At 30.7% G+C, this 18,883-nt stretch overlaps 1 protein-coding gene across 1 annotated transcript; it reads right to left on the bottom strand.

Annotated features, from left to right (window-relative positions):
• Positions 1-453: 453 nt before the first annotated feature.
• On the bottom strand, positions 454-10,982 carry LOC136982161 (sialin-like). Its single transcript, XM_067278589.1, has 9 exons — positions 10,790-10,982; positions 9,499-9,729; positions 9,251-9,425; positions 9,048-9,181; positions 3,663-3,812; positions 3,458-3,587; positions 3,200-3,355; positions 709-794; positions 454-638 (listed from the first exon to the last, which is right to left on the bottom strand). Exons 1-9 carry the CDS (start codon positions 10,928-10,930, stop codon positions 489-491), a joined length of 1,353 nt encoding a protein of 450 aa, XP_067134690.1. The 5' UTR covers positions 10,931-10,982; the 3' UTR covers positions 454-488.
• Between the last annotated feature and the right edge of the window lie 7,901 nt (positions 10,983-18,883).

The following is an 18,883-nucleotide window of genomic DNA, read 5'->3' as shown; positions in this document are numbered from 1 at the left end:
CATCAGTCATTAGAGTCAAATTAACGCATGAGTACACCTAGCCAGGGCCAGTTGCTTCCTCTTCTTGGGTCTTATTTCACTGCTCGTATTTAGAACAAAAATATAATGCTTCTAAAGAAAATGTTTAAAATGTCCTCATAATTTCCATTGGAAAATATCACATTATTATTCAACTTAAAAAATTGTTAAATCAATTAATTAGATTTTACTGTTAAAAGTTTATTAACGATGAAAAAAAGATGTCATTTATGATGTCTGTTTTAACATATTGTTGTTTTGTTACATAATAAATTTGATTAGAGAAAAATATAAATACAGCACATAATATAAACATCTTATATTGTAAGTACAGCAGTTGCCAAATAAGAGAGATACTTCAGTACGTTGAAGAATTAACAAATAAATTTATTATATTAAATCATCATTTACATAATTATTTTGTAATGAGTTTGCATGAAAATCTCTAAATGAACTTAATTTTATTGCGATCAATTCTTTACTTCTTTTTTATCCGGTGGTTTTACAATAGCCCACGGTTGAAGTTCTGCAGTAGCTCCTAACAAAAATATCATACCACTAAGAAAATAAAAAGAAGATGCCATATAGAATACGTAACTCCATCGAACCATATCTCCTTGCTAAATAATTCAAAAATAAATTAATATAGTTTAAAATATACTGACAAATGCAAATTTTATTATAGCTTACATTTTTGTCTAATATAAGCCCTATAACATAAGGTGAGATTATTCCTGTGATGCTACACAAACCGTTTGTTAATCCGTAGAGAATACCTGAAATTAAAAATAAAATTTTTTTTTTAAATCTAAATTTATTGTAATTTTTCTCTTATTGGATGTTGTTATTGAGAATGTTTTTCTAATGCTTTAAATGTATCAGTTTAAGAAATCTGCTATAATAAAAAATTTTATTTGTATTACGATGGATAAAAACAGGGTGGGGTGGAAGGTCACATCTTTGATATTTTAGACCTTGATCTTTGATAAAAGTTAGTATTTGATCCTATCATGGTTTGGCTGCAGGTTTACACCCATTAATGAGTTGGTTGCATGGAGTTTTCCAATTTTCACTTCCAATCCCACTTTTTCCATGTGTGTAATATAGAAAGTCTTCCCAGGCAGTATCATCTTTTACAGATCGCTTATAAGTTGCATTGCTTTATTACATAAATCCAATCCAAATCAATATGAGGAATATTCGAAAACATTAACTAAATCTGAATTTTAATTTCGAAATATGCCGATACTTCTGTAGAAACATTGGCAAAGAAACTTTAAATTAGAAACATTGGCATTTTTTATTGATTTTCAATATCCATATACCAACAAATGAATCGTGTGAGTTGCTATTTTTGAATTATACAAACATAATCATATGATTCAAAAATGAAAACAAAGAGCTTTAGCTGAGTTAAGACGGCGAAAACATGTAATTTTCATTTCATAATAATTTTATTAAATTTAAAAATAAAATTTTTTATTTAATATAATGGTTTGCACTATTTAATAAATATTTTTTTACGGAAATACATTATAGTATGGTCTTGTTTTACACAGGTGTTGTGTGTCAGCAGATATGGCATAAAACGAAATTTTGCGTAAATTTGTGTTCTTCCTCAAACAGTCTCAGACGATTATCTAGTAATATTTTAATCATTTAAATTAGTAGGAAAGCGTTAAAGTGTGTTTAAAACGTTTTACTTGTGTTTTTATTATAATGAAAAACAATTTAGTCTGACGTTTCTGAAAATACAGTGCAAAATTTTATTATATTGCATCGAATACACTTCTTGAGAAAAATATATTTGCTATTCAATGTAATAAACATATTTACTACAAGGAGTAGCATCCGATAGTTCATGACAGAAGATAGAAAAGTATGTTTTACTGTCGATTAAAATGTATTTTTTCAAACTCAGTGGAAATAGGTTTGGGTTATACTCACCATTTGTCGTCTATGAAGGCATAAATCCAGCGTTAACAAGACTTTTGTAAATAATAAAATTAATTAATGTTGTATATGTTTGTTTATTTTTACCATTCTTCATTCGTCGGCATGTAAAAAGTTACGTTTATACGTTTTTATACTATCTCTCATTTTTCGAATTGTTGATAAAAAGGTTGCTTGAATGCCGAAAACATCTAAATAATTGAAATAACCATTATGACAGATTGAAATTCTGTTAATTTGTTATAGTAGAAATACCAGGTGATCGTCATAAAAGTATTATTCGGCGCCGTCTGGAGAGAGATTTAAATGGCGTCCAAATGCAATCAAATCTGGCATGTTGACATTTGAAAACACGGGGAAGACTTTTTCGTATAAAAAATAGCACCAAACTCACCACTACGACACTTTTGACGTTCAAGTAACAAACAGTTTTGAAACTCTTTCCGCTCTGTGGGCACTAAGAGGCTCTAAGCAAGCGTGTATTTATGTATTTAAGAAGTGAATTTTAAATGTTTACGAGCAATTATTTATTGTGAAATTTTTACAATGCCAGGCTGCAATTTTTAATCATATTTTTAATTAATTTAATGTAAAATATATGCTCTCCACCTCAAGTTAGTAGTGGCTTGCCCCTGTACATCATACTTTTCGTTTAATAATAGAGTTGTGTCGGTCATCCAACACCTTTCAGGTTTTATAATTTCAATTTCACGTTTCAAGTTTTGAACTGAAATAACATAACTTTCGGTTTGCATCGGAAGTTCGTATAAAGTTAATCGGAGCCTCCCGCCCCTAAGGTTTCCATATCTGGTCTCGACTTTCATCTATCTCAGTGGTCTCCAAACTTTTTTGATCGTGTATCCCTAAGACGAAAATAATTATAAGTTGTACCCCCTATAATATAATATAATATGTTATATATTATATACCATATTAGGGAAACTTGGCATACCCCACTTTGGAGACCACTGACATATCTAACTCCGTCCTCCGACGGACAGACATCGGCGGTCGAACGATAGTGGAAAGTTATAATTCTATAATTTTTTCAAACTGCAGCCCAATAATTCAATTTTTTAGGATTATAATTTAAATTTTTAAACAATTCCTCATTGAAAACATTTAAAATTTTTAATAATCATTATTAGAACATATCTCCCAAACTATCAAACGGCAATAAAATAAAGACACAAGATCTAAATTGAAAATAAAGCATAAATTATCATACCTGCAAAATCGGGAGCCAAGTCAAAAACTAACGCAATATCTCCTGCAACACAAAAGCCAAAGAATCCCATTGCTGCAGTTAAGCACATAATTACTTTAGTACTATCGCAACCTAAGAAAGTGATAGCTAGAATACAAAATGAAGGACCAAGAGTACCTTTAAAAGAAAAAAAATGAAATATATAACATAACTACTTTGATGAGATCAATTATTAATAATGAAATAATTACATATAAAAACACGGAATAATATTTTTACCAAATGCTTCAAAAATTTTTCTTGTCGTAGTCATACTGAAGAATTTACGCCTAACAAAATCTGCCATAAATCCACAAAAAAATATTGTTACAGCATCTACTGAGTAAATCAGTGCATTGATAACGCCATTCTGTAACATAAATTAATGCTTAATTTTAATTAATTATATCAATGTGATTAAGTAAATAATAGAAACGTACTATACCTGTTGAATAGGAAAATGAAGTACTAACTTCAAATATGATGGCAGTTTAGTCAACAACGAATAATAACCAAAACCCCAGCATATTTTTGTGAATGTAGAAACCCATATTATTCTGGAAGTTAATATAGCTTTCCATGGAACTTTCGGCTTCTAATTTTGAAATAAAATTGAATATTTGAATTTATCTATAAAGTTTCCAAATTCATCTAAAATAGTGATATAATAGGAAACGAGAAGATTCAGCTTTGAAAAACAAAATGTAAAATAGAATGTTTTCATTATTGTAAACATCTCCGACGAATCAAAATACTAAAAGATTTTAATCAAATACAGTATTACTAACAGCAATACTTATTTTACGCTTTATTTTTCATATTTTAAACAAAACCTATTGAATGATGAAAAATGATGATGGGATGGCCGAGACAGTTTAAGGGGCCGGCCTGCTCTTCAAGGGATCCGGAATCGAATTCGGATCAAAATCCCAGAAATTTTACAGAGGTCTGTCCCGAATTTGTCGGACCCTGTCTCTCACCAGCCGACGGCTACCATTATGTGCTTGGTTAATGCTGGTTAGGCGAGTTATGATTATGATGATGTTTATATCGTTCGCTATTTTTACACACGATAAGTTTAACTTGCTAACTCAGCACAGCTCCATTCTTTTAGCCAATTAGATTTCTTACTGAGCATTTTGCGTTACTGAACATGGTTTATCTCTCATCTTCGAGAAACAGTGTCTACGTCACAAGCTGGTCTTTATTATTATATACGTAAGCAAATTATTAGCTAATTAGCTAATAACTTGTTTACGTATCGAGATATCAGCATATCTCCCTAAACGCCATTCTGATCCCTTAGCTCTCGTCTTTTCTTTTAGGAAACAATGACGTGAACATGAGAGAGAAAACTCGTCTTCCGGAATTACAGCAGAGTATAGAATTATAATATAGATTCCATACTACAGAATTACGTGGTTTTGACAAAGATATGTTTTGTTTTATAAAGTTTTTACGGAGAGTAATGTCAAAATGTCTCGGATAAAGTTGTCTTCTCAACAAACAGAAATTTTAATAACTGACAAGAAGAACGCCGCTACATACAAGTCGTGTAGTACTAAGTACTAACATTTATTTGGTAATTAAACACATGTTATCTACCTATCTAAGAGGATATTTCTCTACGGTCAATATTTCCCTCTTTTTATAACACGGACTATTTAACGAATGGCGTGAAGGTGTAAAGCCGATTAACAGTGGCGTCATTACGTTACGAAAAACTTACAGGTATCCTTGAGGCATACGATTGTTAGCGAGCACTAATTTTCTAATAAGATAAGGTCACATACAAGAAAAGAAAGAAAAAAAAATCAAGAATATGGTATAAAAAACTCTTAACATTAGAATTATTAAATCACTTGCAAATGTGTACGCCTACAGAAAGAATTGTAGTAAACAATCTTTTAATATATGTGAAACTTATAGTTGGTATTAGTTTAAAAATGGAAATAAAAGAAATAGTCTATGTAAGAAAAGACACAAATACGAGTAATGAATTATGTGTAAATAAATACGCTACAATTAAAATTACGGTTAATGTTACCTTAGGTAGCCAAGATGGCGGCTCGTCTCTAATTCCAGCAAGGAAACAGCACGCCCCACTGTTTCCTTGCTGGAATTAACCTAACCTATTCTAATAATTTGATTGCTAATAATTATGGTAATTTATTAGGGTTAGAATAGGTTAGGTTAGGTTAGGTTAGAACGTGCGTCTCACTGTTTCCTTGCTGGAATTAATGACGATCCGCCATCTTGGCTACCTAAGGTAACATTAACCAAAATTACTTATGTATTATATATTGTTCCTTAAAAAATAGACCGTACTGTTTACGAAAATTCAAAAATTATATATATAACTTATTTGTTACAGTTTTTTACTAAAACTATTAATTAAAACGAATAAGGAAAGCGATTTAGTGACAAAAAAATTGTTTCTTCGCTAGCAATCATACGGTTCAAGGATACCAGCACGTTTTCTCGTAACGCAATGATGTCACTTGCAAATCACTCCGCTCGTCAAATAGTCTGTGTTTTACTTTCTCATGAAAAAGTTGAAACATTGATAATAGAGAAATATCCTGTTAGATCGGTAAATAACATGTCTTTAACTACGAAATAAATGTTAGTATTTACTTGTTAGTATTACACGACTTGCACGTAGCAACGTTCTCCTTGTGAATTAGAAAATGAATTACGAATTACAGTAAAACTTTGCTTAACGAGCACTTCGCATAACGAGTAACGAGGACAGGGAAAGTCTTGATTGTGAGCATGCTCCATCAATATGTGTTTAGCACTCGTTCCGCCAGCATCTTACTGTCGTTTGTGATCAGAAATTTTTCCAAACTTGTGTTCACGCATATTATGTATAAAGATCAACAACCATCGCCCGTTATATAATAAACACGCCAAACGACATGCCAAATTCATGGGCTATGTAAAGACTATAATTAAATAGTAGAAATTGATTAATTTGACTAGAGGTAGGCAGTTATGCTGCCATCTCATATTAAATTTAATGACCAATTCCAAATTAAATATTAGAAATGTCTAAATTAAAAATTAATTATTTATAATTATTAAATTTAATACGAGATGGAATCATAACTGCCTACCTCTAGTCAAATTAATTAATTTTTACTATTTAATTATAGCCTTTACATAGCCCAAGAATTTGGCATATCGTTTGGCGTGTTTATCAGACATTATCTGTGATTTTTTTTTGTTTTCCGCAAATCGAATTCGCATTCCAGGTTGGTCCATTCCGCGCTAGAAGAAAAGATGATGATTCACGCTCCTTGACAATGTATATTGTATAATTTTCTTTGAATAAACGATATACATAAATTATTTGAGTATTTTTTCGGCATAGAACGCATTATCGTATTTTACATTAATTTCTATGGGAAAAACTGTTTCGCTTAACGAGTAAGATTCTGGAACGAATTATGCAAGTTAAGCGATGTTTCACTGTAACTTAATTTCCACTTGTTCGGAAGACAACATTACCCGACATTTCGACATTATAATTCATAAAAACTATACCGGCAAAACCCGATATTACCGGCAAAACCCGATTTTACGCCAAACTAGTTTTGCCTAGGCCAAACTAGTTTAGAATTATTATTCAAGTATATTAATGGTTAAATATATTAATAGTTAAAATAAAATTAAAAGGCAATCAATCAGATGAACAATATTTATTCAAACATAATCTACTTAATTATAAAAAACGGGGTTGATGTCACCTTAGATATCGAAGGTGGCGGCTCGTCTTCGATTCCAGCGATCAGAAGACAGGGAACAGTGGGGACGCACGTTCTGTTCTAACCTAACCTAACCTATTCTAATAAATTACCATAATTATTAGCAACCAAATTTTTAAAATAGGTTAGGTTAGGTCAGAACGTGCGTCCCCACTGTTCCCTGCCTTCTGATTGCTGAAATCGGAGACGAGCCACCAAATTCGATACCTAGGGTAAAATTAACCAAAAACGGTATTGATTAGAAGTGACACAACACTTGTACAAAACTATAAAATAAAAATAAGCTAATCCTTACTTATCAATTTGTATTTTTTTATTAAGCCATGCACTTTTAAAAGTAATTAACTTTCGTTTGAATTTTTGAAAATATTTTCGAAATAATAAAAATAACTTTTAAAATCAAACTAAAATTAAAAATGAACATATTTGTGTTTTATGATGAACTTAAATTAACCATTAATATATTTAACCATTAATATACTTGAATAATAATTCTAAACTAGATTGGCCTGACGCTTACGCCAAACTAGTTTGGCGTAAAATCGGGTTTTGCCGGTTATATATGTCTTTGTGAAAACTCTCTGTACTGTATTGCCCGCGCAAATAACTTGACTTACAATCAACTTAGTAGAACAGTAAATATGAGATCGTTTCCAGTAGCCAGAATCGCCTTTGTCGCTGGAAGATGAGTTTCGTCTCTCGTATTGATGTCATTCGTCTGTGAAAGAAGAGAGGAGAGATAAGTTAGTAGAATATACCTGCAAGACTTCTCTGAGTGAGAGGTGGCCTTAGGAAAAGGCACTGCACTATTTAAAGTGCTGTCACAGAAGGACACTTTAAACAAAGCCGATCAAACCAGCATACAAAATAATCGTCTATAATAATTTATAGAATTATTATGTAATAAAAATCGAAAGATTTCGTTATTTTATCTTTCTTTGGAAAGCTACAGTTAGGTAGTGGCTAGGGTTTATCAAGCGGGATCCCGGAAAACACTGCAAATTTCTTAAAAATTCACTTTTTTCTTATTTTGTGTTAAGGTTGAGGAAATGTTGCAAATAGAAAGCGTAATCAACTCATAAACTGTCAGAATACATTTGTATTTATTAATTTTAAACCTACTTATTAGTTTTTTGAATTTTTGCTTGTTATGGCATGCCACAAATAGTCAATAATCAATACATAGATTATTTGTGGCAGGACTTTGAAAATTTTTTACTTGTCAGAACCTGTAACATCTGGAATAATTATGCTTATGTTGTCTTAATTTTTAACCATGCTCAGTAACTTCAATAACTGTGTAACACTAGGCTGTGCAAATTGGGACAGGATACGAACGAGTACGAAGTCTGCATGTATGAAATTTTTCTTCATAAACCTGATTATTAAAGACAAACGAACTGCAGAATTATTAGGCTATAAGCTTGATGTTTCTATTAAAGCAGTCAAGATAGACAAATCGAGAATACCAGAGAACAAAAGAAGTACTACAATCTCGAAAACAAACTAGAAATCTTCCAGGCTACAGGTGAAAAAACACTTAACATCTGTCTTCTCTTAAATGCATTAATGACGATTTCACTCACATCAATTGAATTGGGAAACCGGAAAACAGCTCACTTTTATCCGGGAATCCCGGAACAAGCAAAACACCGGGAAATGAGAAACTCTAGTAGTGGCTTATCTCAAGCTACCTCTGCTTGTATATGAAATTCCAAGATTTTCAATATATCATTTGGACGATTAGAAAAATATTAAACTGTTTTGGTCCTAATCATCTCCATTGGAGATCTGGTGTTTAAGCAATAACGAACATCTTTTCAATAATGGATCCAGATACAAAAATAATTCAAATCATGGTTTTTGTAATAATTCATGTCGTTGAATCGTTTTGTAATCCTTATTCATTTTGATCTGCTTCAACGCTGTCAGATTCAAATGTATTATGTTGTACTTGCCCAAACAAAATCAAATCTTTCTTCGGTTTAAATACTACTTTTGCAAATCCTGCGTAAATTTGAATTACGAAAAAATTTTTCGGAAATGAATTTTGCAATTACTTTTTCTACCGAACTTATATTCGGTATATTTTCGTTTAAATATATCAGCTCTTTCTCAGATATTCTGGGATGATCTTGTGGTCTATCATATATTACAAATAATAGAAATACGGAAAGCACAATTCCAGTCGTTCCTGAAATGTAAAACCATATTTAATAAATATACAATATTTGTTCTCAGTAAATATATAACGTTTATTTACCAAAAATATAGAAGGTAAAAGACCAATCTCCTTGTTTACAAAGATATCCAGTCACGATTAAACCAGCGATTGATCCGACTTGAACACCACTTATGGAAACTGATGAAAGTGTTGTCTTTTCGCTTTCCGGACTCCAATGAGCTAAGAGTGTGAAGGTGGAATGAAATATAAGTCCCTGTAATTAAATTATTTTTTAAAGAACGTTCGTTGATGAATGAATCTATACATTAAAATAGTTTTATGCTTACGTGAGCAAATCCAATAATAATTTGAGACAAAGATATAATTGGAACACCAATTTCGGCAGTGAAAGGTGTCAAAAGTACAAACAATGATGACAGAAAGGTGCAAATCACGTAAACTACCTTTGGGCGGAACTTGTACGTAATGGCACCCCCTGTAAACTGAGCAAACACCATGCCGTAGAAATAGCTTCCTAAAATTATTCCTTGTGTCGGCTGTGACCAAACATAGGAACCCTGAAAAAAGAATAGCATAAAAAAATGTAAATATTGAATAAATAAAATACTTAGGTAACCGATTTCATGTCAAACAGAAACTACACAAAATCAAAAATTCATATGTATATATATGTATGTATTCTTTTAAATTCTGAGTAAGAAGTAGAAATTCAGCTAAAAGTTGTTACATTTTTCTTATAAAATCTTATCCGTAGAATGTAAAATGATTTAAAAATCATTAAATTTCAGTTTTTTAAGACTCTAAATGAGAAGAATATTTTAAAATGCTGTAGAAGAAATAGCAAGAACTGTAATTCAGTACTTAAAATGTGTGTTCGAGAAACAAAAGTTAATAATTTAGTGACTGCTTACTGATTAGTTTCTAGTTTTGACCCTTGATCACACCTTTGATTTTGAATACAGACAATAGAACTTTCACCAGTTTTCAATTATGAATTCCGGTAAGGAAAACGTTTTGCTGCTTTTTCAATTATGTCATCTTCGAGGATCATATCAGTACATTCGAGGAAAAAAATTATGAGTGTTGTTCACATTGTATTGTATTCAATATTGTCACTATTTGTAACTTTCGTGATCTAAGCATCAGTTTTTCTCAAGTCATCTGCTTTGAATATAACTCTGTATCTATTTTTATATTAATGAATTATTTTTCAAGCACTGTTCTATCAGAAAAGATTGTAAATTACCGTATTACATTATACTGTTTTCATTTTTATCTCTCTGGCCTGCGGTGACCAAGAGGGCCTTTTTCTATGTCCATCATTGGTTCGTCCAAACCAATAAGGGAGGCGACCGGGTGGGGAAGAACGGAACATGGTGTATCCGGCACCTACTGTCTATAAAACACTCATGTGATTCGTCCCTCGCTCGGATTTTATCCCGGGTCCTCCAAAACTCTCCTGCCTCAACCGCTTCGGCCATCCAATCATCATTATTTTATAATAATGATAATACACTCGGGATGAAACTAATTGCGGCAGAATAAAATTACTATTAATGTTTTCAAATTCTTCAAATTCCATAACAATTCGTTGGTAGTTTAAATATCACTTCTTACCTCTTTGTAATTTAGCGTATCATTTTGTTGTAACGGTTGCGGACAATCTTCTGAATAAGTTTCATTATGCATAATGTAGATAGCACTATGATTAACCATAGCTAATATTGCCACACTTAACGCAGCTCTTTGACAATGCATCGCCGTAAACACCAAAAACAAAAATGATACCAATACATAACGAGCGGAGATGTAAACTGAAAGAGAAGCATTCTATTAATGTATTTCGTAGGTCTAACATTCTTTGTATTTAAAAATTCTTCAATTTAAATAATTAAGAAATATTCTTAAATTTATGGAAAACCTTTTATTGATGCTAGAACATGTTTTCATAATAATATATATAGAAAAATATTTGCTCCTAGTTAGTCTGTGTTATCAGAATCATAATATATAAACGTTAAAGATAATTATTCAATCATTTAAATTTTTCCGTAAATTTATTATTTCAATTTTAATACGTTATATGTTCACACCAAATTAATCAAGAAAACACAAAATATGACTTAAATTAATAAAAATATTAAATTAAATATAACAAATTTTAACACAGAAATATATTCAAAAACGTTTATTATTTTAAATAACGAGTGATTTTATCACGAGGAGAAGTAATTTCTTTTTTTTGCATAAAGACTAGAAATACAATAAATAATAAATCTAATGTAAATAAATAATACAATAAATAATAAATTACAGTTCAACTTTCCGTGGCTTTTTGAGATATTTGTAACAATTGAAATTATCTCTCAATTCATGAAACACTGACGGAATAAAAACATTGTTTACCATCAATTCAATCAGATTATAAAGATTATAAAATCATCAATAAGTCTATTTACGTGTCTGTGGATATCCGCGAAGTGCTCTGAAAAAGGATTTTAAAAATGCGTAAAAATTCTTGAAAAATTATGATTTCACTAATAGTTTCCTTTCTTATTCTTCAAATAAGAAAAAATAAATAACAATAATGAAATAATGAGGTGATACAAAAGCTCGCGCCAGTGTGTTTATCAAGGCTGGATGGTGGCGTTTGGGAAACAGGAATCGAATCCGGACGGGTCGAGAAACTCCAGGAATATTTTGGAGGGTGGATTGTCCGAATACGCGAGCCCACCGACCAGCCAAAAGTAAAAAGTTGATCTTAATCCCAGTATAGAAAAATACAATTTTTAACGTCATTTTCTTATAATATTGTTTAAATTACGCTTTATTTTTTTTGAAAAATTCGAATAATTTCTTTACTTTTCACTAACAATAAAATCTAGAAACTTTAAAAACATGGAATTTATATATTATTATATATCTTGTTTTTAGAATGTAATTTTATCATTTAACTAATTCTTACAAATATTAAAATTTATTGAAATTTATTATATTTTAACGACTTAATTATATAATTTACTCTGCTAAAAACAATAGAACAAAATTAACTTTTACGATAATGACTAAGTTACAAATTAAATTTTTACACAAATTGAGTTATAAGTTTCAACATTCAGTTGATTTTTAATAATATAAAAAATAAAATAGACTTTAATTAAAATAAATTTATTCAAATTAAATATCTATAAAAGTATTTTAAAACATATTTAAGATAACTTTAATAAACACTTTTTATAAAGAAAAATAGTTAGCGGGATTTATATAAAATATGTAAATTACCTTTGGATTTCATATTCAATTTTTCAATTCTCTTACAGTTTCTACAGTGTAAGACTTCACAACTCTTTTAATAAAAGACACTTCACGATATAAATTCAGCTTCACTAAATATGAGTCGAAACGTTGTCATTATCCCTTCGATTTAATAAGACAATGCTTACAGTAAAACTAACCAACCTTCTCCATTGCTATTTAAATAAATTATCACCCAATTATATAATAATTATCTGAAGGTAAAGCCTGGTAGAATAATTTATTTTTCTTTCTGATGTCAACCGAAATCACGTGTTATTTTATATGCAAACATCGTTCTTGTCACATGAAATTTATACTGATATGCAAAGTAGGTAATTAATAAAGTGAATATGGAAACCAACGTCTGAGGAATTCCTACTGGATTTGGAAGAAATATACATATATTTAACTATATATATGTATATAAGATTATCGTATATATCGTATATATTATATACATTATATATATATTAGATGGCAGAGCCAGTTCGATCCGGACCGAATGCAGTCACCTTGTCCTTCACGGTCTGGCATGGTGGGTATGGATAAAATTCCCTCTTAGTGTCCATAGTGGAAAAATACTTATGATATAGTTATACTTTTCAAAAAAATATAAATTTCAAATTAATTTTTTTTAAATGTAATGCATTACACATCTTTGAATTAATGAAATAAAATGTAAGTAATTCGGACAATTCCTAATGCAGTAAAATATTTTTAAAAATGACATTCATGTTAATTTCAGATTTATTACATTTTTTTAAATTTTCAAGAAAATGAAAGAATTCTTTCATTTATAGTCTTTGTTTTAAAACACTGAAGATTTGTATTGAATGAGGAAATATAATAACTAGAATTTCTAAAATGAAATTCGTCACTAATAAAATATAACTAAAGAATTGACATTAAAACTAAATTTGTGCCGTAAAATAATAATAAATACACATAAAAATTGTACTACTATTTAGTAATATATAATATTTGACAGATGGTCGAGCTGTCAGGCAGCCTACCGCTCTGGGAGGTCTGGATCGAATTCGGACGGGTCGTAAAACCCAGGAAATTTTCGGGAGTGGTTCATCCGGTTATATCAGTTCCCATCCTTCAACACCCGGCTGCCCCATGTGAGCGTGGACTGGAACCCGTAATGGGCTTGCTAAAAAGGCCCTTTTAGTGCCCACAAGAAGGAGAGAATTTAAAACATACATACAGGGTTCAAAGGAAAGTTCATACATCTATGACTTTTAAACCACTTGTCGTAGTGCCACTGAAGTAATTGACGAGTAAAGAAAAGTGACGTAGAGCAATCCACTGAACGCGATTTTAGTGTCTCTAGTGGCGAAATACGAGACTAACGAAACTAGGCAAAAAGTTCAATTACAGAATGAAAGAGCGTTGTTTAATTAATACAAAATGGTACTTTGTTCAACAGAAACGACTAAGAATATATTTGCTGAAAATCGATTTTTTACGTTAGCAGCAGCGTTATTACGTATGATAGTTGTACGGAATGGCCGCCGCTGTTAACCGACATAACACCGATGGACTATTCCTTTTGAGGATACCCGAAAGATCAAGTATATGCTACGAAACCTTCCACCAGAGCAAATTTAAACGAAAGAATTTTTAATTTCTATCATCCTGTAATCCTTGCAATGCTGCATGCTCTTGGAGATACGATTCTGTCCCGTATCCAGAAGTGCATCGTCGCTGATGCGTACATTTTGAACATTATGTACAGGTACAATAGTCTACTTGGAAGATTTGTTACACCTGTACTGCACAAACTTTACGTCTGTGTTGTTTTGTGCATAAATTATTACTATATTCTTATTTTTTGTACTCTTTCCTGTAAATGTTTCTGCTGAACAAAATATCGTTTTGTAGTAATTAAACAACGCTCTTTCATTATGTAATTGACTTTTTTGCCTAGTTCTGTTAGTTTCGTATTTCGCCTCTAGGAGTGTTAAAATCGCGTTAAATAGCTTGCGCATGACCGTTTTCCTTTAATTGACAATTATTTCCGTGGCGCTACAGCAGGTGATTTAAAACCTACAGGGGGTGTACGGACTTGCTTTTGAACCCTTATGTTCAAAGGCAAGTTCGTACACCCCGTAATTCAGAAATATATATAATTTATATATATTTCTGAATTATCTGAATAGTTTTGAATATTATTTTAATATCCGTTTTATGTTTTTTTATTAATAAAATAATCAAATATCTACAATGCAACGTATTATTCAATATTCAGAATTACACTTATTATCTATAATTAAATGAAGTTTTACACCATATACAAAAGTATGCACAATGTTCTTTGATTTCGTTATTTGTATAAATTAAAAATTTTGTATGTTCCAATTAGATTAAAAATAGTTAATCTCTATATAGGCCCTAATTAATACCACCCCCATAGATGCCAATGAATTGTTGCAAATGGATCATTCTCATAAATATTAAATACAGTAGTAACTCACAGATATTAAAGGAATCTCTAAAGATATGATTTGCGGTACGAACTACCTTGTTATCATCGAATTACGTGACTTACAGAATTTTAAACTAAAACTTGTATGTACATCTCATTACTGCAAACAATTCTTATTGTTTATGGCACTTTAGTCAGTAACTTAGTAGGAGAGAGCGGTCCGTCCCGGCCAGTACTATTGGTCTACTGCAATGAAAAATTTAGTTTGGTCGAGATAGTAAATGAATACAAGATGCCAGATACAATTTTATTTTTCCACAAAACCACTGTTCAAGGACTATGTTTCCGAAGACTACTTTATTGATAATCATACTAAGTGCTTAGTTGTTTCTAATTAATAACATGATCAGGACATGTAACAATGTCCTGATTTTTTCCATAGGTTTTTTTTCCTATAGCTCTACCTATTTTTACATTTTATCTAAGTTTAAATGTGTACTATGTTGTGTTTCTTCGTATAGCGGTAAACTCAAAAACCGCTCGGAGCGACACAAACCTTAGCTATTCCATTGCTTTCAGTTTATTTCCATACTCTATTCAGTGCAAATTTCAGGGTTTAACCCAGGGGTCGCCAAAGTGGTCGATATAACATTATTGGGTGGTCGATTATCAAGCTTTAGCTAAGGATAAGAAGAAGCTAAGAATCAAGCTTAACTGATTGTCAGTTACAAAAATTATTATTAACATATATACAATAAATGAAAAAATATGCAAAATTAAAAGAAATATATTAAAATAGTAAGTGTTTTTCTTTTGCTTGTAACACAAACTTTTTGGTGAGGATCGATGTGAGGTTTCGAAAACTCGTAGGGGTCTACGATCAAAAAAGTTTGGCGACCCTTGGTTTAACCAATAATGGCGCTAAATCAAGTATTACAAAACACTAACAGTTGAATGGAAACTTTAATTTTATAAAATAACTCTTAATAATTTTTTTCTAATAATAAAATTTCTGTTATATATAATATTGTGTAAAAAGTGTATTTTAAATTATTTTCAACCTTCAATAAATAGTGATATAATTAAATAATTTTATTTATTTTAATACTGTTTAAGCTTTTAATTTCTGTACAGATCGACAGTTATACTGATAACATTGTTTACTTGACAAGTTCATAACTCATATTAATTTATATCTAGAGAAAAACACTTTGCTAATTTTAGATCATAAATCTTCTTATAATCAGAAAAAAAGAGATCATTAATAAATTCTTTTCTAGACAAAAGATAATTTTAAATAATTATCTGATTAAATATTTTACTTGGTAAAATCGCTGTAAATAGACAATGGTTGGACATTTTATATGAAAAAAAGATTTTTAAAATATTTATTTTACATTAGTATATTTAAATTAAATTAATTTCTTTAAGATTTTAGTAATGTAGTATAAACGTTTAGATAAAAGCAATCAAAGTTGTGAAGAAATCTGTGATTCGTATTTACGATCAAATTTATTTTTGGAAAGTTATCGTGAAGTGCGCTGTTGTTTTTTCCATAGACTGTCAAAAATTGAAGTTACGTTCCAGAATTCAGGCCGTACCCAGATGCAAAAAAGTACAACTAAAAGCACTTAACACTGATAGTTAATCGCGGATTCACGCCTCGGACGGACTAGCCACTGGGTTTCTCGCCTAGAGGCCAGTTTCCCATAAAACTCCTTCCGGAAGAAACCTTCCTTAGCCGATGTATTGCGTTGCCGCATCCTATCAATCGTACAAAAAATACGACACAAGGCATAATAGAGAATTTATTGGTAGTTGTAAATATGAAGGATAACGACGTCAACAATTGTAAAACGGGAGCCCAATGTACTGTATTGTGTAACATAATAAATTAAATATTACGGAATAGTAATAAAAAATTGAGTTTTTATTAGAATTAAAAAAAATATTTTACATTAGTAAAAATTGCTTAAGTTTTCGTCCTGCTCTTTCTCTATATAAATTATATAATTTATATATTTTTGAAAAGGAATAAATATAAAATAAATTACATTATCATAAATCAGCTGTTAACTCTTAAATTTCGAAACTTACACGATAACTACGACACGCTAATTTTATCTGAAATAGTAAAATAATAAACTTTTATCCTTTATATAAAAATATATAAATTATTGAAGATTATATTTTCAACTTTAAAAGTAAAGATTAGATTACGTTGATAAATCGATTAATTTGATGTTCTTTCATCTAAAATTTTACTCGAAAAAATAAAATTATTTAGTTTATTATATATTTGGTTTATGCATAAGTACTACTTTATACATTTATTTGGACGTTTAGCATATCACAATAATAAACATAAAATGAACAGAAATTATAAGAAATTCGCTAATTCCGAATTCTCTGTGTAAAAGTGCGTCAGACTACGCACGAATACGCAAATGTACAGTACGTCTTCTCAACGTATGCGTAGAAGATCGCAAGTCGTTAAAAATGCACATTAATGAGAGCCATTGTTGCCGTTTTTTGTCATCACTGAAAATAAATTGCTCGCGCACCCATTCTCAATTTAAACGCTGATATTGTTCGCATTTGCTTTTGTCCGAGTTAGTTAGTTCTATTGTTCAAATATGTGGGAAAGAGTAGAGTAGGGGAAAAGATTGGAATTAATAAATATTTAATAAAAATACCACGTATTATGGAATCCAAGAGACACATACTGCATTACTATTCTATAAAAAGTGACACGTGGAACAATTAAATTTGACTGCATAAATAGTAAAAGATAAAATGAACGGTTTTTGTGTTTTTTTCTTCTTTGCTGAATGAATCATTAGAAAAGCAGCAGCTATAAACACTTTCCACATTTGTCGAAACACACACGAATGAATATAGAGTGTTGTCAGCACATATGCATATATTTCAATAAAAACGTACTGTATTGTAAAACGACCCGAGCACATATTTATAGCAAGCACGAATGTGTTGCGTGCTCACGCAATACGCGCTTAAGTCTGTACGTTTCTCCCTGAACCGAACAACTGACAATCCCGGCAAATACAGTATAAGAACGTATGCAGTTTATTACGCCGTATAAAGAACAATTTTCAAAATCTTCAAATTGTAAAAAAGACTTGAGCTATTTTATTGGTATACCTATTTTACATACCTAGATACCGGAATCACGTAAAATGTTTTCAGGTGAAGGGTGTCGCGAAAAGAAAAAGTTTAAGAAGCCCTGTCGTATAGTATGGTATCGAATGATATATATGTTTAAAACAATTTTAATTATTCTAAATAGTAATTTCGACTGATATTAATTGATATGTCATTTGGTGATTTGAAACTAACGAAAAACCATTTTAGAAGTGATATAAATTGACATAATTGATGATGATAAAACGATATGTTTACTAATATAAAATTGATATCAATTTAATCCCATTTATGGTTTTATATAAATGCACCTTTTTTTTTCCTTAAAAAAGCTTAATACCACATTTCCTGTAATGTTCACTCACGTAAATATTATTTTTATAATAATCGCCCATTTTATTTGTATGTGGCACCGATTGATCTAAATACCGGTGTATTAGTTTTACATTCTCTTTACAGTACCAATATTTTTTACTGCAATAATCGTCCTTCAAAAATAAAAAAAAAAAACTCGCCGAGTGGGCGATTACTACAGGAAATACGGCAACATCTAAAACATTCATTTACCTGTAAAATGTATAGCCGCAGTCTTTAATTAATTTATTTCTGCGGGTGAAACCCAATTTACTCGTCACCTTTTTAAGCGCAATATGACGAAAAACCTCCGGTTAACATGGCAAACAAATTGCATTACAGAGAATAGGCGACTCGAGATGAAGCCGACTAGTTTACTCAATGTTTATACAGTTTATACTCATCTACTCTATGTTGAAGACACTAGCTCCAACTATAAACATTGCGATATTTTACAATTACGGATG

The sequence above is a fragment of the Centruroides vittatus genome, unplaced genomic scaffold, assembly GCF_030686945.1.
Source record: "Centruroides vittatus isolate TY-2023 unplaced genomic scaffold, ASM3068694v2 contig_815, whole genome shotgun sequence".
NCBI classification, from domain to species: domain Eukaryota; kingdom Metazoa; phylum Arthropoda; class Arachnida; order Scorpiones; family Buthidae; genus Centruroides; species Centruroides vittatus.
This window is presented reverse-complemented; position numbering and strand designations above follow the sequence as displayed.